Source organism: Oryx dammah, unplaced genomic scaffold (assembly GCF_014754425.2).
Source record: "Oryx dammah isolate SB20612 unplaced genomic scaffold, SCBI_Odam_1.1 HiC_scaffold_6, whole genome shotgun sequence".
Taxonomy (NCBI): domain Eukaryota; kingdom Metazoa; phylum Chordata; class Mammalia; order Artiodactyla; family Bovidae; genus Oryx; species Oryx dammah.
The window spans coordinates 7,488,401-7,513,728 of NW_024070190.1; the positions used below are offsets into that span (position 1 = coordinate 7,488,401).

Genomic DNA, 25,328 nt, shown 5'->3' on the forward strand with positions numbered 1-25,328 from the left:
GGGCGTGGCTCCAAGAGCAGAGCAGCCGAGAACGGGAAGTGCGTGTTCACGTGCTGCTGCTGCAGGCTGGGAGGCTTTTAGGTGAAGAATGACCCTGGAAGGGAAGAACAAACGGGAGAAAAAGCAGAGTGCGAAGGAGGGGTGAGTGGCTCGTGGCTCTTCTGCCTGGGCGGGAAGTCGTTTGGGAGCTCGGGGCGCGAGGGGTGGGGCGTGGAATCATGTCGTTGAGTCTCTGGCGTCCGTGTCTAGAGAGAACCCGGATGATGGCGCTTGTGGGAATCTGGAAGGAGACTATGAGGTTGGACAAGTCGCCAATAGTTTATTCCGCGGCAAGCAACCCTCCAGGGGCAGTACCGGTCGGCTGGCTTCCCTCTTTCGTTCTGTGAACCCTCAGCTTCAACCCGTGTACGTGCCTGTGCCTAAAGTAAGTCACTGCGTTCTACTCCGAATGGCCCATTAGAACAACTTTAAAACAAACCTACCTTGCAGGGGATGCTTTGTAAACTGGGGCAGATAGGATCAATTTTCAGTAACCTTTCATTATTGGATGTACCAGTGAGAGAGAAAAGATGCTACTTTAGAAAGACCAGTAAGTGATGAGGTCTCAAACATAACTTTAAACTTTTAAAAGGAAGCCATCAAAAAAAGGAAACGAGATGAGGAGGAAGAAAGTTCACCCCAAATCCAAAGGCCGCTTTTGCAAGAACCTGCCAAAAAGATGAAAATGAAGAAGAAACTTTCTGATGCAGAGAAGAAGTTGGCAAACAGGTTGGTAAAATTCTTTTAAGTTGATAGTAAAGAAATCAGATGGTAACAAAATTGAGATTCTTACACTGGTAATATTCATTTTAGTTTTTTTCCTTCATAGTTCTCTTTAAAATTTTTTATTATGTTAAGTCCCATACATATTCAAAAATTGAAAAGAGTACCCAGCATCAGCAGTAATTAATACTTGGTAAAGCTTGTTTCATCTTTATCCTGTTAATATCTTCCTCATTGTTTGGAAGCAAACCTAAGACTTAGATTTCATCTATAAATGTTACTGCATGTATATAAAAGATGAGTTTGGTTTTTTTAAACTTATTCAGAGATCAGATTCCTCCATTAGCTCAATTTTTTTTAAACAGTTTATTTTTTAAACACTATACGTTTCTAGTTAACTTTCCTCTGTTTCTAGGCCACTTTCTTCACGCTCTTTATATTCCTGTTCTCTGTTGGCAGGTGGTCTTGTTACTTGTTCTGAGAGTCATGAATTGCTAACAGTTGTGAATTACGTCCTTCTTCTGATTGCAGCTATGCACGTTTTTAGTTTCTTCCCCTTTCAGAGAAGGGTGTCTTACTCCCTGTCCAAGATTACTGCAGTCACCTGTACTGTTTATATATATCACGTACCTCTTCTGTCTTCTCAGAGGTTATGCCATCAGATACCTATATCCATTTCTGCTTTTTCCTGTATCTTTGATCTGTCCACTCAAGATTCTGTTAAAGATTCTCATCTTAAAGAAATCCAACTGTCCACAAGCATATGTGACCCCCAAATCTTTCTTTTATCATTGAGCTTTTAGAAATCTCCACTAGCTCTTTCTTCCTTTTCTTGATCTATCTTCTCTCCCACACACTGGCACTCTGGTTGTTAATTTTTTATTTGATCTGACCATACTTCTGAAACAGTGCTCAGGGAAGCCATTCTGACCTAGGTGCTGCATTTAATAGGGAGCATTGCCTCTAATTGTAGCCCTCTCTTTTACATGTCACGTGGTTGCTATTCTTCTCGAAGCTATTGCATTCTTTGATGTCAACCTCTTCCGAGTTTCCAGTTCTCTCTCTGTTCCTTCTCACTGTTATCTCAGGCACCTTTCCTTCTGACTGTTCCTTAAATGTCCATTTCGCTTAGGATTCTGTCCTTGGTCATCTCATGATTCTTTTTTATACCCATCAATCTGGGCAGTCTCCCAGTCTTTGTGGCTCTAGCATTCTGATCTCGCTCTCTCTTTCTAAAACATAGATTTATTTGCCTGCGCCAGGTCTTAGTTGTGACATGAGGGATCTTTTAGTTGCAGCACGTGGGATATAATTCCCTGACCAGGGATGGAAAACGGGTCCCCTGCCTTGGGAGCGCAGAGTCTTAGCCACTGGTGAAAGTGAAAGTGTTAGTTGCTCAGACGTGTCCGACTTCTTGCAACTACGTGGACTGTAACCCTCCAGGCTCCACTGTCCGTGGGATTTTCCAGGCGAGAATACTGGAGTAGGTTGCCATTTCCTTCTCCAGGGGATCTTCCCAACCCAGGGATCAAACCCAGATCTCCCACATTGACGGCAGATTTTTTACTGTCTGAGCCAGGAGGGAAGCCCACTGGACCATCAGGGTAATCCCCTGATCTCTGTTGCTTGATCTGTCAGCCTATTCATTGTTCTTGTTGTTCAGTTGCTCAGTCATGTCCGACTCTTTGCAACCTCACGGACTGCAGCATGCCAGCTTCCCTGTCTTTTACCATCTTCTAGAGTTTGCTCAATCATGTCCATTGAGTTGGTGATGCCATCCATCATCTCGTCCTCTGTCATCCCCTTCTGCCCTCAATCTTTCCAAGCACCAGGGTCTTTTCCAGTGAGTGGGCTCTTTGCATCAGATGGCCAATATGTTGGAGCTTCAGCCTCAGCATCAGTCCTTCCAATGAATATTGAGAGTTGATTTCCTTTAGGATTGACTGGTTGGATCCTTGCAGTCCAAGGGACTCTCAAGAGTCTTGTCCAGCACCACAGTTCCAAAGCATCAGTTCTTTGGCAGTGTCCTCTCATGTGATGTTCTGCTGCCCATTGGCTTATTCATATACACATCAAATTCAGGATGCTTCAAACTGATCTCATTATCCTCGTCATACCTGTTCCTCTGCATGAGTGGTGCCATCAGCCTTCCAGTTGCCTGAGCCTGTGACTTGGGAGTCATCTTAGATTCTTTCTTTTCCCCACATTTCTCATACATTGCCAAGTCCTAATGATGCTGTCTTAATTCTCTCTATGATATGCTTTCCCTTTCCATCACCTCTCTTGCTCTGGTAGGTTTGTGGTCTTCTGAGATGCCTGCAGTTGTAACTGTCTCCTTACTGGTCTCCCTTACCCAGCCTTTCCGCATTCATAACTCTGTTCTAGAGTTATCTTCTGCTCTGCTGCCCATAGTGTGAAATGCCAGGCTGAATGAATCACAGGCTGGAAGCAAGACTGTCGGGAGAAATATGCAGAAATATGCAACCTCAGATATGCAGATACCATTCAAATGGCAGAAAGTGAAGAGAAACTAAAGAGCCTCTTGATGAGGGTGAAAGAGGAGAGTAAAAAAGCTCGCTTAAACCTTAGTATTCAAAAAACTAAGATTGTGGCATCTGGTCCCATCACTTCATGGCAAATAGAAGGAGGATAAGTGGAACCAGTGACAGACTTTTTTTTCTTGGGCTTCAAACACTGCAGACGTGACTGCAGCCATGAAATTAAAATTGACTGCTCCTCGGAAGAAAAGCTGTGATAAATGTAGATAGAGTATTAAAAATCAGACATCACTTTGCTCTGCTTTAGTCAAAGCTGTGGTGTTTCCAGTAGTCATGTGCAGATGTGAGAGTTGGACCATAAAGAAGGCTGTGTGGTGAAGAATTGATGCCTTCAAACTATGGTGCTGGAAAAGACTCTTGAGAGTCCCTTGGACTGCAAGGAGATCCAAACAGTCCATCCTAAAGGAAGTCAGTCCTGGGTGTTCATTGGAAGGATTGATGCTGAAGCTCCAATACTTTGGCTACCTGATGTGAAGAACCAATTCATTGGAAAAGACCCTATGCTGGGAAAGATTGAAGGCAGGAGGAGAAGGGCACGACAGAGAATGAGCTGTTTGGACGGCATCACCGACTCAATGCACGTGAATTTAAGCAAACTCCAGGAGACAGTAAAGGACAGGGAAACCTCCTGGCATGCTGCAGTCCATGGGGTCCCAAAGAGTCGACACGACTGAGTGACTAAACAGCAGCTGCTGCCCAAATGACCTCTTTCAGGCACCGTCAGGGTCTTCAGGAACTCCTCGTCTTCTGTGGGATAAAGTCTAAGCACTTCTGCATAACAGGCCTGGTCCTTCTTGATCTGGTTCCTGTCTTCCTGTTGCATCTCATTTCATCTCACTCCTGCTAGGTGCCTTAAATGCCATAGTAAATGGAAAAACTAGGCATACACCCTCTCCTTAGTGGAGCTTGTGGTCTAGTGGAGGGATGATAATGGTCATCATTCACTGATACTGACCACGTGCTGTACACTGCCTTATGTCTCTTGTTTCTTTTATGTTTCTACACCAGGTATTATACATGTTACTATTTTATGGTGAACCTTGCCTGTCTCCTCAGAGACTAGACTGTTAATGGTCTGCTTTTAATGGTCTGCTTATCTTTGTATCCTCAGAGGCTAGAACTGAGTAGTAAATATTGAGCAAATGAATGAATGAGTTTGATGATGCCTACTACTCATTCTTCCCCCTCACTCCTAAGTTCCTGGTCCAGTTCTCTTTCTAGACTGGTGTGCTTATCCAAGTGCACCAATACTTGACAATACTGGCAGAATTTATTGGGTTGGCCAAAAAGTTCATTCAGGTTTTTCTATAACATCTTACAGAAAGACCCAAATGACTTTTTTGGCCAAGCCAATAATTTTGATAAGCAGTCCTTTAAATATTGCAGTAGGAAATCTGGTTTCTCCTGTTAGTCAGATTGGTTTTGCAGAGTTAAGTACTTTGCTGGTCTATTAACCTTAGTAGAGCCCCTGGGAGTGCTGCAGCAAGTCTAGAATTCTAGAGCAGAGAATAAAATTAGGCACTGGTAGAAGGTAAACTCGGAGAAGGCGATGGCAACCCACTCCAGTACTCTTGCCTGGAAAATCCCATGGACAGAGGAGCCTGGTAGGCTGCAGTCCATGGGGTCGCAAAGAGTCGGACACGACTGAGCGACTTCCCTTTCACTTTTCACTTTCATGCATTGAGAATCCCAGGGATGAGGGAGCCTGGTGGGCTGCCCGTCTATGGGGTCGCACAGAGTCGGACACGACTGAAGCAACGCAGCAGCAGCAGCAGGTAAACTAAATCCCCAAGAACTTCAAGTGAACCAGCTTTTGTTTGAGTGAACTTTTGTTGCTTAATTAGTTGGCAGTTTTAAACTATTTTCAGAAATTGACCTTAACTTTTGCTAACTCTTGAGTTTCCTAAAGATATGAGTCACATTTTGATAATGCTACTTAAATGTAGATGTATTTATGAATGGTAAGTTTATAGGAAAGCCAGGAGGTGGGAAGCATTCATAATCTGTGCTTTGTCAAATGCTAGACCTGACTTCCATGCCCTCTTTTTTTTTTTTTTGGCTTAAAAAGAGAAGATGCGTTAGCAAGTGCTGATTTAGAAGAAATTCACCAGAAACAAGGGCAGAAAAGGAAAAATTCTCAACCTGGTGTTACAGTTGCAGATAAAGAATTATTTGATGATGTAGAAGAGACGGTTGTAAATCAAAGAAAGAAAATTCAAATCAACCAAGAAGAAGAGAGATTAAAGAATGAGAGAACTGTGTTTGTTGGGAATTTGCCTGTCACCTGTAAGAAGAAGGTGAGTGTATAGTCTGTATATTATAAACATGCAGAGAAATTATTAATTCATAATTTTGTGTTTGTGTTTGTGTGTTAGTTGCTCAATCATGTCTGACTTTGCAAACCCATGGACTGCAGTCCACCAGGTTCCTCTGTCTGTGGAATTTTCCAGGCAAGAATACTGGAGAGGGTTGCTGTTTCCTCCTCCAGGAAATCTTCTCAACCCAGGGATTGAACCCAGGTCTCCCACATTGCAGGCAGGTTCTTTACTGTTTGAGCCGCCCGGGAAGGCCATATCACTTGATTGAATAAGTACATAATTAATAAGTCCTTAATACATAATTTCATTATAAATGACTGTCTAAATCATTTGATAGATTCATTCCAGCATCCACCTGCTCCTTTCTGTTCCCAGAGTCTCTGCTCTAATTCGGGCTTTTGCAAATCTTGTCTGAACTGTCGCAGTGGTCTTCTCTGTTTTTTCCCTCCAGCTTTCTCTTCTGTTACATGCCACGAGAACAGAAGCACGGTGTTTGCAGGGATGTGTATTTTTCTTCTTCACGTCTCTGTCACTAGCATCGAAACAGTGCCTGATGTGTAGTAGAGGCTTGATAAATATTTGTCATGTAAATGAATCCATCCTTGCCGAGTTTCCTCCATTATGTGGAGTTCGATCAACCAAGACAGGCCTTTCTCTCTGTGTGTTCATATGATAGCCACCCTGATGGCAATCCCTTGGGTCAAAATCCTGCTTATCTTTCAAGGAACAATTTCAGTTCCACTTTCTTAAAACAGTACAAGAAGCTTACTTTCTGGTTTTTCCCTTTGCCCTTTGGCCTTTTGTCTCCTAGCTTTTGATGGGTGATTATTTTGTAGAACATAATCCATTTTCCGTAGTAGCTAGCTTCAGTTTGGTTACTTATCTTCGTGTTAGATTATAAGGGCTCAAGGGAAGGGAGTGTTTGTGGAGCTTTACATGTTTAATAAGTTATTTTTGAATTAAAGTTGCTTATAGACATTTATTGTGTGAGCTGTCAAATATACACATTTGTCACATCCTGAGCCAGTCATAAGCATAATGTATACAATTCACCCAAAGATGTTTCTTGAATCTGATGGTCTCAGTTCCAGACAATTGGGAAATTTCCCATAGTGACATAAGCATCCTTAAAATCCATTTCTGGTTTAAATAAGCCAGTGTGGAAAGATGACAGAATCTATGACACATATAGTACTAGTTTACATGCAGTAAAAGATTTTGAAAGGCAGAAATGTATATTTCAGGGATAGTAACATGAATGTGTTGTTTTTTTTTTTTTACATAAGTTTCAGTAAAAACTTTTGTCTTCTAACTGAATAGTTACATACTTTTCCTGAAATATTCTTGAAACGTGGCAGGAAAAGATTATCCAACCATTTTACTTAATTCTGTTTTGTGGTACTTAGTTGATGTTCTTAAAATGGACTAAAATATATGTATCTTCTTTTTTCTTTTTTTTAGAGGCTGAAGTCATTTTTTAAAGAGTATGGACAGATAGAATCTGTACGATTTCGTTCTCTGGTATGTTTTCCTTCCTTGAAAGTACGTCATCTGAAAATGTATTGCATGTAAATCAGACTTTTTCATGTGTTGGTTTTAGTGAGATGAAGGAGCCCTTGACTTTAACCTTTAGAATCAACAGGCTCAAATCTAGCACCAAAGCAGAGTCACACCTGCTGTCTATTACTGACCCTTTGACTTTGTTGGGTAATTTAATGAGTTCACATAGTAAAATGATATCCTTCGTAAGTATATTTTGGAGGGTGGATCTGTGATTTTTGTTTGTGAGTCAGTTGAACAGGTGGAGATGTTCAACCTATTGAGTAGCATTTCTGGAATCACAGCTGTTCATATGGGGGATTTGCCTGACTCTGCAGAGCAGTGCTTATGCTCTGACATAGAAAGATAAAGTATGTGTAATCAGTTTAATGTTAAAATTTGATGGAAGTGAATGGAATCAGATTTCACCAATTGAGTGCTCTGTAGACCAGTTACAGCCATGTTCCTTGAAGCATGAAGAAGCCGCATTCATAGATTTTTTAAAAATATAATTAATATGTATTAGAATATAAGAAATGTTTATTCCTTGTTTCAAACTGCTTTTTCTCAACGTGAGTCTCTAAAATGGGGTTTCTCAGCCTTGATGCCATTGACATTTGATGCTGGATAATCGTGTGTTGTTGGACACTGACCTTTGTAATGCAGCATCCCTGGCTTCTGCCCACTAGGTACTGGTAGCATCCTTCCCACCCCAGTCGTAACAACCAACTGCCAAACGTCCCCAGCAGGCAAAACTGCCCACTTCTCTAAAAGTAGGCCTTTCTCAAGGTTTTGGCGCAGTCTCCATATTACTACATGGTGTCAGATTCTTCCGTTCATCACGTGCATCTTCCGTCAGCCCTTCTGAGGCCTGTTTCCTCGTATCAGACCCTTGCCTGACACATCCACAGGGCTGCCCTGCCAGCCCCTCTGTGCTCACCTCACCTGCATCTGTCCCTGACCCCGTCCCATGCCATCTGCTGATTACCTGTTCTTTAGTACCCCTCAGACTGCCAGCCGTGGACTCTTTTTCTTTAGCCCACCCAGCCTGTCGCTTGTCATCCCTGCCTGGTTTTCAACTGTGGTTTCTTCCTTCCCTTCTGCATTGTCCCACCTAAGTTTTCACTTCTTGCCAAAATAGTTGCAGAGGCCTGTTACAGTTCCTGCTTTCAGTCTGCCTCACATGTAGCCAACACACCTCTGTCTACTTAATCTTCCTAAAGCACTTCTTCCTGGAACTCCCAACCCGAAATCCCTCTCCTCCACCTCCCCTCCCGTGAACATTACACGCACACAAACACACATACACGCACTTGGCTTGGTGTTCTCCTTGAGGAGCCATCCCTGATTCTTCCGTATCCCTGAATTACTGGTGCGTGGGGTGACCCTGCCGTCTGCCCTCCAGCAGTTGGCACTCACTGTGGTCCTTAGGGGGCGGCTGGGACGTGGTGATGCCGCGCCCGCCCCGCGGCAGCCGGCACTCACTGTGGTCCTTAGGGGGCGGCTGGGACATGGTGATGCTGCTCCTCTGTGCCACCAGACTGTGAGCCTGGCTGCCCGCTGGGTCACCAGTACCTGCACCTGGTTCACACCAAATATGTACGGAGGTGCCCAAATCTTGTCATGTTTCTAGCTGTTTGTTTGTCCTGACATCCTGACGGTCTGTGCAGGGCGGCCCTGGGGCCCTGGACTCTTCCACACATGACTGTCCTGCAGCCTGGGCGCTGCGCTTGTAGCAGATCATACACGTGGACCCCCCCACCCGCACCCTTTTGCCCAGTTCTCTGTTTTTTTAACTTAGATAAAATTGGTGTGTAACATTACATTAATTTCAGGTGTTCAGTGTAACAGTCCAGCGTTTGTTCACACTACAGAGTGGTCACCACCATGGGGCTAGTCACCATCTGTCACTGTGCACTTGAGCCCCTTCACTCATTTTGCCTACTCTCTACCCCCTGCTCTCTAGGTCACCACCAATCTGTTCTCTGTATCTCTTGACTTTTATTTTGTTTTTTTATTTAGTCATATTGTGAGGCTTGTAGGATTTTAGTTTCCCAACCAGATTTCAAACCTGGGCCCCCAGCAGTGAGAGCACAGAGTGCTAACCACTGGACTACCCAGGGAATTCCCTGTTTTGGTTTTCAGATTGCATGTATAAGTGACATCATAGGGTATTTGTCTTTATTTCCCTTAGCATACCCTCGGCATGTATCCATGTTGTTGCAAATGGCAAGATTTCCTTCTTTTTTATGGCAGAGTAGTATTTTACTGTATGTATATTCTGGGAATCCTTAAATTCTCATTTTGCTCATTAAGATAATATGTATTTTTCAGAAGGCACTTAAGATGTCACTTATTCAACGCTTTTTGATACTATATAACACCAAGTGGTATTTTTTTCCCTCTGAATCCTTTTTGTAATTTATTGTCTTATGCTATATCTGTTCCTTCTTATCTTTAATAGCAGGGCACAGGTCCTTGAGAGCTCCTAGAAAGCCTCGTAGATGTGTTTTGATGCCTGGCATTCACATGTTGATTACTCATGTGGGCATTTCTCATGTCTTGGACTGTATTTCTGTCTATATTCTGAGAGCTTTACCATTTGTTAGTTTAAGCAAGACAGACTAAGAAGTAGTTCAAATTTCTTACTTTTACTATGTAAACTATCAAATGACTAAAAGACAGGTTTTCCAGAGGAGATTTATAGTGACTGCCCTAAATGAGATTGGTGTTTATAGATACTCCTGGACTGTGAACTTGGCAATTTGTATCTTTTACCTTCCTAGTCACAGTACCTGGTGGTATTTGGAACATTGCTGTTAGTCACCATTGTTGACTTGAATTTCCACCTTCGCCATAAAGTTTTCCCTACCTGTTTCCGTCACTCTTAGCTACACTATATGACTGAAAATAGCATGATCCTGAAAAAAGGGAGATTCCATTATTTGTCCGAGGACAGATACTGAAGGGTTCTGTTTTGTTTTTGCCAGTTGACATGTATAAACTCATAGAGATATGAGTGAAATCATGTTTTCTTATATTAATTATCAATTAAGTTCAGTTCAGTCGCTCAGTCGTGTCCGACTCTTTGCGACCCCACGAATTGCAGCACGCCAGGCCTCCCTGTCTATCACCAACTCCCAGAGTTCACTCAAACTCATGTCCATCAAGTTGGTGATGCTATCCAGCCGTCTCATCCTCTGTCATCCCCTTCTCCTCCTGCCCACAATCTCTCCCAGCATCAGAGTCTTTTCCAGTGAGTCAACTCTCCGCATGAGATGGCCAAAGTATTGGAGTTTCAGCTTTACCATCATTCCTTCCAATGAACACCCAGGACTGATCTCCTTTAGGATGGACTGGTTGGATCTCCTTGCAGTCCAGGGGATTCTCAAGAGTCTTCTCCAACACCACAGTTCAAAAGCATCAGTCCTTCGGTGTTCAGCTTTCTTCACAGTCCACCTCTCACATCCATACATGACTACTGGAAAAACCATAGCCTTGACTAGATGGACCTTTGTTGGCAAAGTAATGTCTCTGCTTTTCAATATGCTGTCTAGGTTGGTCATAACTTTCCTTCCAAGGAGTAAGCGTCTTTTAATTTCATGGCTGCAGTCACCATCTGCGGTGATTTTGGAGCCCAAAAAAATAAAGTCTGACACTGTTTCCCATCTATTTCCCATGAAGTGATGGGACCAGAAGCCATGATCTTTGTTTTCTGAATGTTGAGCTTTAAGCCAACTTTTTCACTCTCCTCTTCATTTTCATCAAGAGACTTTTTAGTTCCTCTTCACTTTCTGCCATAAGGGTGGTGTCATCTGCATATCTGAGGTTATTGATATTTCTCCCGGCAATCTTGATTCCAGCTTGTGCTTCTTCCAGCCCAGCGTTTCTCATGATGTACTCTGCATATAAGTTAAATAATCAGGGTGACAGTAGACAGCCTTGACATACTCCTTTTCAATAAAGTTAGACATATTTAAAAGCATATAGCATATTCAATAAAATGCCAACTTAGAAGTGTCCCCTTTTTCCATGCTCATTTTATAAAACAATTTTCCTTAACACTCTTCACATGTGTCTTCAACAACATTGTCTCCTCACATGGCCAGCAACCCCTTCGAGTCATCCGTTATTCCCGCCTAGTTTGAGAGTTGCTGCCTGTGAAATCGGAATATAGCACTGTCACTGGAAATGTTTGTCCTCAGCCACAAGGTCCCATTCATACAACAATAGGACAGTTGTTTCTGATTCAGTATTTCCTTCGTTTTTATTCCATATTGGAGTTAGGTATTTATAATTCGATTAATTAAAATATAATTATTTTGAAATAATGTCAAATGATGACTTTGCTGTAATACTTTTTTTTTCTCTTAAAGATTCCGGCAGAGGGAACTTTGTCCAAAAAGTTGGCGGCAATAAAGTAAGTTTATAATTAGAGAAAGGGAGTACTTGTAAATTCTCTTCCATTTTGGTGAAAAATGAGATAATTTCTTAACCTCACAAATGTTTATATTTGGATGAACCATCATGGTTTATTGTTTCTGATGCCTATGATAACTTATAAATTTGTCAGATGTTTGTCTTCAAGCTTCAACATAAGCTGTAGAGTCACAGAAAGAATTGCAGAATAACTTAAAACATGCCATGAAAAATGAGAAATTTCAGACGTTTAATCAGACATACTGTGTGAAGAGAATAAGAAAGTTTTACATCTAAATATTCTATTATAAATCACAAGTATCACATTTCATCAGTTCTAAGGCACACATTTCCTATACCTAACATTTTTAAGCTCAAAGTTCAGTTCAGTCGCTCAGTCGTGTCCAACTCTTCGCAACCCAACAAATTGCAGCATGCCAAGCCTCCCTGTCCATCACCAACTCCCGGAGTTCACTCAAACCCATGTCCATCGAGTCGGTGGTGCCAACCAACCATCTCATCCTCTGTCATCCCCTTCTCTTCCTGCCCACAATCCCTCCCAGCATCAGAGTCTTTTCCAGTGAGTCAACTCTTCGCATGAGGTGGCCAAAGTACTGGAGTTTCAGCTTTAGCATCATTCCTTCCAAAGAACACCCAGGACTGATCTCCTTTAGGATGGACTGGTTGGATCTCCTTGCAGTCCAGGGGATTCTCAAGAGTCTTGTCCAACACCACAGTTCAAAAGCATCAATTCTTCAGTGTTCAGCTTTCTTCACAGTCCACCTCTCACATCCATACATGACTACTGAAAAGCCATAGCCTTGACTAGACGGACCTTTGTTGGCAAAGTAATGTCTCTGCTTTTGAATATACTATCTAGTTTGGTCATAACTTTCCTTCTAAGGGGTAAGCATCTTTTAATTTCATGGCTGCAGTCACCATCTGCAGTGATTTTGGAGCCCCCAAAAATAAAGTCTGACACTGTTTCCACTGTTTCCCCAGCTATTTCCCCATGAAGTGATGGGACCAGATGCCATGATCTTAGTTTTCTGAATGTTGAGCTTTAAGCCAACTTTTTCGCTCTCCTCTTTCACTTTCATCAAGAGGCTTTTTAGCTCCTCTTCACTTTCTGCCATAAGGGTGGTGTCATCTGCATATCTGAGGTGATTGATATTTCTCCCGGAATCTTGATTCCAGCTTGTGCTTCTTCCAGCCCAGCGTTTCTCATGATGTACTCTGCATAGAAGTTAGATAAGCAGGGTGACAATATACAGCCTTGACGTACTCCTTTTCCTATTTGGAACCAGTCTATTGTTCTGTGTCCAGTTCTAACTGTTGCTTCCTGACCTACATATAGGTTTCTCAAGAGGCAGGTCAGGTGGTCTGGTATTCCCATCTCTTTCAGAATTTTCCACAGTTTATTGTGGTCCACACAGTCAGAGGCTTTGGCATAGTCAATAAAGCAGAAATAGATGTTTTTCTGGAACTCTCTTGCTTTTTCCGTGATCCAGAGGATGTTGGCAATTTGATCTCTGGTTCCTCTGCCAAAATGCATCTTCAAATCAGAAATGCCTCATGATTGCTGTTGGCTGGTCAGTTTTTTCCAGGGAAATTCTTTAGGTCAAACTATAAGATAGATAAATGGTGAATCAGATTAAACAGGATTCTAGAGACTTTTCAAGTGGAAAACTGAACAAGACCAAAGTATGTCTCACGGTAGACACTTGGGTGATAAAACCACATAGACATGCAGGGAAGTAGTTCCTATAACGGTGGGAGTGGTGGTTGCCTTTGAAGGAGGAGAGGAAGAGCTGCAGTTGTTGGGGCCCCAGAGAGGCTACAAGGGTGCTAAGTGCTACGTTGCTTCAGTCGTGTCCAACTCTCTGCAACCCCCATGGACTGTAGCCTGCCAGCCTCCTCTGTCCATGGGATTCTCCAGGCAAGAATACTGGAGTGGGTTGCTATTTGGGTATTACCCTGTTGATAATTTCCTTAGCTGTACATGTTTACAGGTTTGTATAGGTTTTAGTTTATAGTAAAAAGAAAAAAGCACGTTTTTCCCATCTATGTGTGTATTAGATACAGAGCTGCAGTGAAGGTGACAGTTTATGTGGTGGGGTCGCCTGGGGTGGCCTCCTGCTTTCTCACAGTGATGACTGGGAAGAGGGCGTAGGTCACATGTTTCACCATTGTCTGTACAAGTGCTTCCCTGGTGGCTCAGAGGTTAAAGCGTCTGCCTGCAATGTGGGAGACCCAGCTTCGATCCCTGGGTCGGGAAGATCCCCTGGAGAAGGCAATGGCACCCCAATCCAGTACTCTTGCCTGGAGAATCCCATGGAGGGAGGAGCCTGGTAGGTTATAGTCCATGGGGTCACAAAGAGTTGGACACGACTGAGCGACAAACTACTACAAGTTGTGTGTTATTTTTTGGGTTATTACTAAATGGTTATGAAAAGAATGTGTGAAAATCCACCCAGAAGTTCTTGTCATAGGTGTTGATTGAGAGTGTAAAACAAGCTGTATTTATTTTAGTGACTTTGGGATTAGCAAATTTTACAGTCTTTTTTTTTTTTTTGATGTAGGCGTAAAATTCATCCTGATCAGAAAAATATTAATGCTTATGTTGTGTTTAAGGACGAGAGTGCTGCTACAAAAGCACTGGAAAGGTAATTTTGTCTCTTTGATGTTTGAACAGAATTATTCCACGTATGAGTCCAGCTGTCTTTTATTCTTTGGGTTCACTTCAGATTAAATACCCCAGTAGCTCAGTGCCTGTTTTTAACAGCCATTTTCCCTTCATATTTATAACAGAAATGGGGCCCAATTTGCAGAAGGATTTCGTGTTAGAGTGGATCTTGCAACTGAGACCTCTTCCGTAAGTAGTCCTTGCGCTATCTGAAGAATTTCGCTGGAGTAGTGTAGAGAAGAATGTTTTCTTCTGAGTGTGTGCTGGGAGAGGAGTTGGGTTAGCCGGGAGCACGAGGGAATTAGAGGAAAGCACCTCTGCCCTTTGTGGCCTCAGCGTGGGCGCCGGGGATGGGCGAGGGCTTAAGTCAGCATTGCTCATTGTTCACTGCAGTCGTGGCCAACTCTTTGCAACCCCAGGGGCTGTCCGCCAGGCTCCTCTGTCCACAGGATTTCCCAGGCAAGAATCCTGGAGTGGGTTGCCACTTCTCCTCCAGGGCATCTTCCCAAGCTTTGGATTAAACCCACGTCTCCTGCATCGCCAGGTGGATTCTTTACCACTAAACCACCTGGGAAGGCTCTAGCTTTTGATTTTTTTTTCTTGTTGGTTGTGCCATGCGGCATGTAGGATCTTAGTTCCCCAAACCAGGGATTGAACCTGCACTCCCTACATTGAAAGCATAGAGTCTTAACCATTGGACTACCAGGGAAGTTCAAGTCAGTATTAGCTTCAAGAAAGTGTTTCCCCAGACTTCTGGACTCAGTGGGAGAAGGCGAGGGTGGGATGATTTGAGACAATAGCATTGAAACATGTATATTACCATATGTGAAATGGATCGCCAGTCCAGGTTCAATGCATGAGACAGGGTGCTCGGGGCTGGGAGGACACAGAGGGATGGGGTGAGGAGGGAGGCAGGAGGGGGTTCAGGATGGGGGACACATGTGCACCCGTGGCTGACCCATGCCAGTGTATGGCAAACCCACTACAGTATTGGAAAGTAATTAGCCTCCAATTAAAATGTTTTTTTTTAAAAAAAGTAGTTCCCACTCCTACATCAGATCCAGTAATCTTAGAGAGTGTGGCTGAAAGGTATATTAAAGAGCGCTGGAGCCAGCACCTTATTTATTGACTAAGGTCTCGAGTTACATTGCTCATCAGCAGTGTCTCGTCCCTGCTCTGGGTCACGTGTGTGGTGCTGAGACACAGGCTCAGCTGTCTAGGAGTTTGCAGTGTAAAGGTAAAGATGAGCAGATGGGCTGACCACGGCACTGTTTTATGATAAATTCTGTCATAAACATCAGCTCAGGAATGGGCCACGCAGTGTGGGAGGTTGCCAGCAAGAAGGGACAAAGGAGGGTTTCCTGGAGAACAGGTGTCCTATCAGTGTTATACGGACAAAAAAATTTTGAACACTGAATGGTGGGACCAAAACCTAATCCTTTGTGGGGGTTCCAAGAGCTTGGTACAGTTATTAGCGGGTAGAGTGTGAGGAGAGGCCACAGTCAGAGTTGCTGTTGGAGAAATAGGTGGAGGGCAGTCATGATGACCCCGGCCTGCCATGTCGAGGAGTCTGGGTTTTGTTCAGAAGCTTTTCCTTGGGGTCTCTTGAAATGAATGAAGCATGAGTTGGTAAGAACTCACTGCAGAGGCAGAATGTGTTACTATTGGTGTCGGGGTAGCGAGGTGAGAACTGACCAAGGCCTGGCTGACTGTCCTGACCTGGCACCAAATAGTGAACTGGCCTGAGGGCCCAATGTTTGCTCCCCGTTTTTGTGAATAAAGTTTTATTGCTATACAACGATACCCATTACGTGCTCAGCCATGTCCGACTCTTTGCAACCCCATGGACACTAGTGGGTTGCCATTTCCTCCTCCGGGGGATCTTTCTGACCCAGGAATCAAACCCAAGTCTCTTGCATTGGCAGGTGGATTCTTTACCACTGATCTACCGGGGAAGCCCATTAGTTTCATGTTATTTTGCTTTAACAGCAGAGGCAAGGGGAACAGCAGAGACTGCCTGGCCCACAAATACTTGCTTTCTGGCCCTTTATAGAAAAAGTGTGCCCACCTTTAAAGCAGCAGGCCTTTCTTGAGCACGGCCATGTTGTCAGTGCGAGCTGTGAACAGAAGCCACTCCTCACTCTGGGGCTCACAGTCCTGCGGGAAAAATGGCAGAGGCCAAATCCAGCAGGGGCCTGATAGGCAGGGGAATCAGGAGATGGAGCCCCGTCAGACGTGTGCGGTGAGGGAAAGAGTGGACTTCAGGGTGACTTCCGTTTTCTCTTTCATGAGTGATTTTTTTTATTTTGTGTTTCAGAGGGACAAGAGATCTGTATTTGTGGGAAATCTCCCATACAGTAAGTTTGTTTAAATAAAAAACTATCTGTTTGTCACTGAAGTAATGCAAATAACATCCAAGTGGTCACTCAGTGTTTTGCTTTAAGACTAACTTTGAAAAGTGTGGAGTGTAACTTGACTAATTACTTCAAGGCTATGCTTACCTTGATATGTGATTAAACATCTCTAACTTCCTGAGGCGATTCAAAGTCCTCACTTCCCCTTTGGTTGAACCTGTTTTTAGAAGTTGAAGAATCTGCAGTTGAGAAGCACTTTTTGGCCTGTGGGAACGTTGTGGCTGTGAGGATTGTGCGGGATCAAGTTACTGGAGTCGGCAGAGGCTTTGGCTACGTGCTCTTTGAGGTACGGAGGTTAATGTGTCGTCACTGTCCTTGAAGTGTGTTGGGGGAGGCTGTCCCTGCTGTCCCATCGTTCAGCCATAACTCTCGCTGTCTCCCTCAAATTGCACCTTAAGTAAATTCATAACCTGCCATAATAGAGCACTGTTCCTACTGTGCTTTATTATGCATCTAACCATGCAATGTCTTGATTGTTTCTCCACATTAATGTCATGAAATAATGTTTTATTTATTCATTTCTACTTCTGTATCCTTCTTATTTATTCTTAATTGGAGGATAATTGCTTTACAGTATTCTGTTGGTTTCTGCCATTCATCAACATGAATCAGTCATAGGTGTACATGTCCCCTCCTTCCTGAACTTCACTCCCACCTCCGACCCCATCCACCCCTTTGGGTTTTCAGAGCGCCCAGTTTGTGCTCCCTGCGTCATATAGCAGATTCCCACTGGCTGGCTGTTTTGCATATGTCAGTATGTTTCCATGTTACTCTGTCAGTGCAGGCCCTGTCTTTCCCCCACTGTGTCCATAACTCTGTTCTCTGCGTCTGCATCTCCACTGCTGCCCAGCAGATAGGTTCATCAGTACTGTCTTCCTAGATTCCATATATATGCTTTAAAATACTCTGTTGTTTTTCTCTTTCTGACTTACTTTACTCTGTATAATAGACTCTATTTGAATCCACCTCATTAAAACTGACTCAAATGGCTTTCTATGGCTGAGTAATATTCCACTGTGTATATGTACCACAGTTTCTTTATCCATTCATCTGTCGACGGACATCTAGGTTGCTTCCCTGTCCTAGCTATTGGAAATAGTGCCGCAGTGAGCATTAGGGTACGTGCGTCTTTTTCAGTTATGGTTTCCTCGGGGCTTATGCCCAGTGGTGGGATTGTTGGGTCAAATGGTAGGTTTATTCCTAGTTTTTCAAGGAATCTCCGTATCATTCTCCATAGCGGCTGCATCAATTTACATTCCAACCAACAATGCAAAAAGGTTGCCATTTCTCCACACCCTGTCCAACATTTATTGTTTGTAGATTTTTTGATGATGACCATTCTGACCAGTTGAGGTGATAGCTCATTGTGGTTTGATTTGCATTTCTCTAATAGTGAGCAATGTTGAGCATCTCTTCATGCATTTATTAGCCATCTGTATGTCTTTGGAGAAATGTGTGCTAGGTCTTCTGCTTACTTTTTGATTGGGTGGTTTTTCTGGTATTGAACTGTATGAGCTGCTTGTATGTTTTGGAAATTAATCCTTTGTCAGTTGTTTCATTAAATAATGTTTTAGATGCTAGCTTTTAAAAGTATTGGGCTTCCCTGGTGGCTCAGCAGGAAAGAATCTACCTGACTGTCCAGGAGATGCAGGTTCGATCCCTGGGTTGGGGAAAATCCCCTGGAGAAGGAAATGGCAACCCACTCTAGTATTTTGCCTGGGAATTCCCATAGACAGAGGAGCCTGGTGGGCTACAGTTCATGGGGTCTCCAAGAGTCAGACACAACTTAATGACTAAACGACAACATTAGAGGTACTAAATCTCCAAATCTCTACCTACTGTAAAAGGAGAAAATTGACTGTTCACTCAGCTAGAAGAAAATTTTAGTTTTTGTTACACAATTTATATTTAGTTCGCTAAATATTAACCAGTATCTTGTGTCTAAAATTACTGGAATACACGTACAACCCAGAGGCACTTAAGTTTTTCTTCCCTCTACAGTCACCCCATCACATGTGTCCTCTCAGTTTCTGCCTCTGCCTTTTTGTGGGCACACTTAGTATTGTGAACACAAGCTTCTGTAGCTTGCCTCTGTGTTGTTCTGTGTTGTGTAAATATGTTCCATTGAGGGATGTAACATCATTCATACTGTCTTTTACCCCAGTGTTTCCCAAATGTCACACATGTGTGCTGTTTTCTCTCTTTCCCTATAATAATGCAATTGGAGTGGTTGTTTTTTCCTTCAAATGTTTGCCTCCATTTTTGGATTACTTCTTTAGGAACGTTCCCCAGTGGGTTATCACTAACCAGATTAAGACCTGCGACGGTTTTTAAGGCTCTTCGTATGTAGGACCAGATGGGTTTGAAGGAAGGGACTCACATCCTGATGCTTCCATCCATGACTGTGGTGTAACAATCTCATTGTCTCTCTGCTCTGTCTTCTGACTACTGATAAGTTTGTAAACCCCTATAACAAACACGTCATGAATATTTAGAGTTGTTAACACTGAGTTAGAATAAAAGAGTAACCGTATTTGGGGTTTAAATGGCACCCTGAAGGCATCTAGTCTGACATCTCAAGTATTGTAATAGAGTTCTCTGTTCTCAAAGCAACCAGTACAGCGGGGGCTTTGCAGGAAGAGACTCGTGAGGAGGAGCTTCATTGGTTTAAAAGGCCACCTAGGATTGATCTCCTTAGTTGAAAGTTCATTTTACATTGAGAAAAAATGAAGCCTCTTTGATTGTGGGCTTACCTGGTCATTTGACAAGCCAGCCTAAGTGCTTCCTGGGGAGAAACGCATGAGGGTGCATGATTAGAACTGCAAGCGCCCGCTGCTGGAACCCTGGGGCTTGGACTTCCTACCTGTGGAAATGAGCGGGGTTTCTGCTTTTTCTTTCTTTGGCCACACCGAGGCAGGTGGGATCTTTGTTCCCCAACAAGAGATGGAACCTGTGACCCCTGCAGTGGAAACACAGAATTCTAACCACTGAACTGCCAGGGACTACCCGACAGGGGTTTCTGTATTACAAGCTTGAAAACTATTCTAATCCATAAAAGTTGTAATTTTGCTAGATTCTTTGCAGATGAGTTTCTGTAAAATTTAATATATTGATTTTTATTACAGAATACAGATGCTGTTCATCTTGCTCTGAAATTAAATAATTCTGAACTGATGGGAAGAAAACTCAGAGTCATGCGTTCTGTACATAAAGAAAAGTTAAAACAAAATTCAAATCCTAGTTTGAAGAATGTCAGTAAACCTAAGCAGGGACTTAACTTTGCTTCAAAAAGTGCACAGAATTCTAAAGGTTTGTTTATTGGAGAGAAAGCTGTTCTCATGAAGAAGAAAAAGAAAGGACAGAAGAAAAGCAGACGAAGTAAGACACAGAAAAAGCAGAAGTAACAACCTGAAGCTTTTATTTTCCCTGACTGACTACTGGTAATAAAATTGAGATAAATCCATGTACTGAGTTTCAGAATTTTTTATATATGTGAAGCATGGATACTTTTTCAGTTATTCATGTTGTAATACTACCTTTGAAGCAACTATTTTAAGATGTAGTCATCATGTAATACTGTTGATTGTAGGAGAGATGATTTTAAGTGTAGGGTGAACATTTAGGATTTTAGTGGTTATGTATTATTTTACCATATGTTGCAAATATACCTGTAATTTTTAAGAATTACTTGTTGCTCTTGTTACTAAGTAGCTTCAGTCGTGTTGGACTCTGTGTGACCCCATAGACGGCAGCCCACCAGGCTCCCCTGTCCCTGGGATTCTCCAGACAAGAACACTGGAGTGGGTTGCCATTTCCTTCTCCAATGCATGAAAATGAAAAGTGAAAGTGAAGTCGCTCAGTTGTGTCTGACTTGTAGAGACCCCATGGACTGCAGCCCACCAGGCTCCTCCATCCAAAGAATTACTTGGGATGAGACTAAATTTAAAAATGAGTAAATTTAAACAAAAGTGAAACAACCTTAATACTTATTGTACCTAGACAAAGTATCTGAATAAAAGTGGGAATACTGATTGATCTGAGGTCAAGTGATAATCCCTAAGAAGTAAAGTTGTAAGGGCTGGTATATGATAGCTAGTCATTTTTCTTCCTTTCTTTTGTACTTATGATAAGTGGAGTTCCAGGTTTTAATTTTATTTCATCAACCTAATAATGAATTTTATATCAAATGTAGGTCTGATTTCTTATTCTTAATTGGTGATTAGATTGGTTATTGCAGTCCTTGGTAAATTTGCTATAAGGCAGATTTTTACTTTTCAATTTTGTTTTTTAATTTTATTTATATATTTTTGGCTGCACGGAGTCTTGGTCTTTTCTCTAGTTGCAGCAAGCAGGTTGTGGAGCGCAGGCTAAAGGGCGCATTGACTCAGTAGTTGTGGCGCATGGGATCAGTTGCCCCACAACATATGGGATCATCCTGGAGCAGGGATCAAACCCGTGTCCCCTGCATTGGCAGGTGGATTCTTAACTACTGGACAGTCCCACCTCTATTTTTAATTTGAAGAATATTCTCCCAGGAAAACTTGTGATACTTAATGTCACCCAATAGAATGAAACTTTAAAAAAAATCATATTTAGGGACTTACCAAGGACTGTTGGACTTCTTTGGTGGCAAGTTAAAGAATCTGCCTGCAGTAGGGAGACCTGGTTTTGATCCCTGGGTGGGGAAGATTCCCTGGAGAGGGGAATGGCTACCCATTCCGGTATTCTTGCCTGGAGAATCCCATGGGCAGAGGAGCCTGGTAGGCTATGGTCCATGGGATTGCAGAGTCAGACGTGACTGAGCGACTAACACTTTCACTTTTTACTCTCTGAACTGGAAGCCATCTGATGTGAAGAGCTGACTCATCGGAAAAGACTCAGATGCTGGGAAAGATAGAAGGCAAGAGGAGAAGGGGGTGGCAGAGGATGAGATGGTTAGACAGCCTCACTGACTCAGTGGACACGAATCTGAGCAAACTCTGGGAGATAGTGGAGGACAGAGGAGCCTGGTGTGCTACAGTCGGAGTCTCAAAGAGTCAGACTTAACTTTAGTGACTAAAAAAACAACAAAAACCAGCGGTCTGGGGTTAAGACCACCTTCCAATGCTGGGGGCACAGGTTTTGACCCCTGCTCAGGGAGCCAAGACTACATGCCACACATTGTGGCCAAGAAATAAGTTCAAAAAAGTCATGGAAACAATTTTCTGAAAAAGTATGGTACTGAAGTCACAAAGTGTAAAGTTAACCGGGGGAAAGAAGAGCATTGCATTCCGTTGAGATTTACCCTTACGACATACAGCTGGCGCCCCTGCTCACAAGACTTAGCAAGCTGAAGCTGTGTCCTGGAGGGAGGAATGGGCGTGAGCCAGGGGGGCTGATCTGAGGCAGGCTCATCTGTGATACATGCAACTGATTACTTACAGGTGGGTAAGGGAATTGCAGGACAGTGAGTTATTACTCATTATTTTGAAAATGTTGTCTTTAGGGATTGCACAGGGAAAACCTAAATAGGTCTTTAAAATGTAGCTAGGGGCAGGGATGGGCTTCTTGAATGTTTGGAAAATGAGTTTAAAGTGTTTGTTACCCAAAATTTTGTACATTTGTAAACTCAATTACACATGTGAATGTTAATACTCTGAATTATTTATTGTTTGCACAAGTGCACTGGGCAGTATTATGATAAATTCTTTAGGGTATAAGTCATTAACATATCTTAATATAAACAGAGTATAAACTAAATTCTCACCTTTTAAAAGTTAAAAAAATTTTTTTAAAAAATGTAGCTCTGTAGAAAGCAAAAAGAGCTCCATTTTCATGTATCCAAAGACTGGATATTTTATGCTTAGGATCTTCTATGGCACTTTGAACCTTGTTTTTCAATATTTATTTATTTGATTGTGCCAGGTCTTAGTTGTGGCTTGTGGGATCTAGTTTCCTGACCAGGGGTTGAACCTGGTTCCCCTGCATTGGGAGTGCAGAGTCTTAGCCACTGGACCATTAGGGAAGTTCATTTGTTTTTCATAAGTATGGTTCAGTTAATATTTATCCCTTGATAGCTCTTGAACATTTCTGCATATATTTTCAGTTAAATTTATATAAAGATGCCTTATCTGTAGACTACATACACTTACCTCTTTAACTGCACTGTGTGTATTTTCTTTAAAGTATATATTTTATTGTATATGCTTTTTAATATATATAAATTTATATAATTTTAGTGTCCTTAACATAGAGTGTGGGTTTTTAGGTTTTCATGTAAGGAGCCCTAGACTAGGGTGTAGGGACATCTGATCCTTGACCCAGTTCTCTGGCTGTATATGCATGACGTTGGACAAACCTCAACCTCTTTATCTAAATATCTTGACTGGGAAAATAAGGGGCTTGGACTAGATCAGTGGTTTCCCACTTTTTTTGACTATGATCTGCGATAGTCTTTAATTTCTCACTGTGATCAGGACAGTCATACGTCTATTTATCTGACATACAAGTCTCACGTGACAATACCAGTCCTTACTACCCATGTTGCCCTCGGATACTTTTCATTCTGTTTACAACACTGGTGATGATTCACTAAGGTCAGTCCACAGCCCAATAACGATACCACTTTCAAGCAACATGCCCCAGGGATTTACAGTCTGCTTCTGTTTGAGGATTCTCGATGGTTTACAAGTGGGAAAAAAAAAAATGAATAACTGTAGAGTGGTTGAGAAATTCAGAGGCACAGGAGTTGCACCAACTGTTCTTTGTATCAACAGGTTGCTTGGTTTATCTTCTCATAGCAATGACCTCCTACTTGCATGGCATCCTATGATGCACAACAGAAAGAACAGCCTGTTCTTTCCTTAGTGTCATAAGGTAATGGACACATAGTCTCAGATTGCCCTGGGTCAAGTTCTAGGCCTCAGGTCATCTGTGCGGCCTTACAAGTCTTCTGTTCCACCTGTGGCTCAGGACATACCTCTGTCAACTGATAGAGTTGCGCTGTTAAGGCTAGGAAGAATCTGTATGTGTGCATGACATAAGGAAAAGCTTTTTTTCTGTTGTGTGCAACCCCCTGATATCAGTCATTTGCTTTGCTGTGATATATATGCACCTTCGCATCTCACCCCAGTCCAGGCAATGTACATGTACCTTTGATCAAATTTCCAGTCTTATAGGATCTCAGGTTCCCAGGTGGCACAAGTGGTAAAGAAACTGCCTGCCAATGCAGGAGGCATAAGAGACTCAGGTTCGATCCCTGGGTTGGGAAGATGCTCTGGAAGAGTGCAGGGCAGCTCAGTCCAGTACTCTGTTTGCCTGGAGAATCCCATAGACAGAGGAGCCTGGAGGGTTCATATGGTCACAGAGAGTCAGACACGACCGAAGTGACTTAGCAGGCACACTTGCACAGGTTCATGATCACTCAAAAGGGCTTTCCCAAGCTCTTGGACTAGGTTAGGAATGTCAGCTAAATGTTTCCATAAGTACCCTGCAACAACTTGACACCACCTATCCTAGAGTTGAGCCAGACTTTGTGTTATGAGGACAGTATTGCTGTATGACAAGATGGCTGTATGAGAATACACCAGTCACAAATACAGGGGGAGATGTGTCTCCAGGCCACTCTTCTGACCGACCAGCTAGTAATTTGGAGGCTCCTACTCCCTCTCTCAGGTTCACCATAAGGAATCACAGAACTCAAGAACATGTTCTACTTATGATCACAGTTTTATTACAGCAAAGGGATATAAATAAAATGCAGCCAGGGAATGCCCTGGTAGTCCAGTGGTTAGGACTCGGCACTTCCACTGCTTAAGTCCTGGGTTCAACCTTTGGTCAGGGAACTAAGATTTCACAAACCTTGCTGTGCAGCCAAAAAAAGAATTAACCAAAACCAGCCAAAGGGAAAGAGAAGAGGCACACAACAAGGGAAAGGTATGAGAGAGTCCCAAATTCAAAGCTTCTGTTGTTCCCTCCCTGAACACCTCCCAGAAGACAGAACACCTCACCCTCCGTGCGCATGGCACGTTGATTCCTAAGTAAAGAGTACTGCCAACCTCAGAAGGGCACATGCTTCCGTGTCCAGAGCCTTCATTGGGCTTCCCTATGGGGATCATAACCTACCTTCCCTGGTGGCTCAGACGGTAAAGCGTCTGCCTACAATGTGGGAGACCCGGGTTCGATCCCTGGGTCAGGAAGATCTCCTGGAGAAGGAAATGGCAACCCACTCCAGTATTCTTGCCTGGAAAATCCCATGAACGGTGGAACCTGGTAGGCTACAGTCCATGGGGTCGCAAAGAGTTGGACACGACTGAGCAACTTCACTTCACTTATGTAGGTCATGAAGTTGAACTCCATAAAGTTATTCTCCAGCCTCCTTCCCCTCCTTTCCCCCAGAAATAGGGCTGATACCACCCAGATCAAAGTCCCAACTGCCTAATCACAACCCTGGTCTTTCAAGTCTTGCTGGGTAGCCCCATCATGAACCATCTCTTTCGCATAAACTGTCAGGACACTACAGTCTATAATAAACATTCCTATCACTCCAAAGGTTTCAGAGGATCCCGTCTATGTCTTTTCAAATTTAAACTACACACATAATGTCTTCAGTGGGTATGACAACTTGACAACTCAATGTTTACTATTTTTTTCC

The 25,328-nt window shown here is 42.9% G+C and overlaps 1 protein-coding gene across 3 annotated transcripts; it reads left to right on the forward strand.

The window, feature by feature from the left end:
* RBM34 (RNA binding motif protein 34) lies at positions 1 to 20,380 on the forward strand. Of its 3 annotated transcripts, XM_040242715.1 has the most exons (11): positions 1 to 141; positions 250 to 424; positions 632 to 768; positions 5,389 to 5,617; positions 7,100 to 7,159; positions 11,554 to 11,597; positions 14,179 to 14,262; positions 14,408 to 14,471; positions 16,600 to 16,639; positions 16,864 to 16,982; positions 19,822 to 20,380. In XM_040242715.1, the coding sequence occupies exons 1-11, from the start codon at positions 89 to 91 to the stop codon at positions 20,098 to 20,100; spliced, it is 1,284 nt and encodes a 427-aa protein (XP_040098649.1). In that variant the 5' UTR covers positions 1 to 88; the 3' UTR covers positions 20,101 to 20,380. The 3 variants fall into 3 exon arrangements, with proteins under 3 accessions (XP_040098649.1, XP_040098648.1, XP_040098650.1); XM_040242714.1 differs by lacking the exon at positions 11,554 to 11,597 and having other exon boundaries at positions 7,100 to 7,206; XM_040242716.1 differs by lacking the exons at positions 11,554 to 11,597; positions 16,600 to 16,639; positions 16,864 to 16,982 and having other exon boundaries at positions 7,100 to 7,206.
* The last annotated feature ends 4,948 nt before the right edge of the window (positions 20,381 to 25,328 follow it).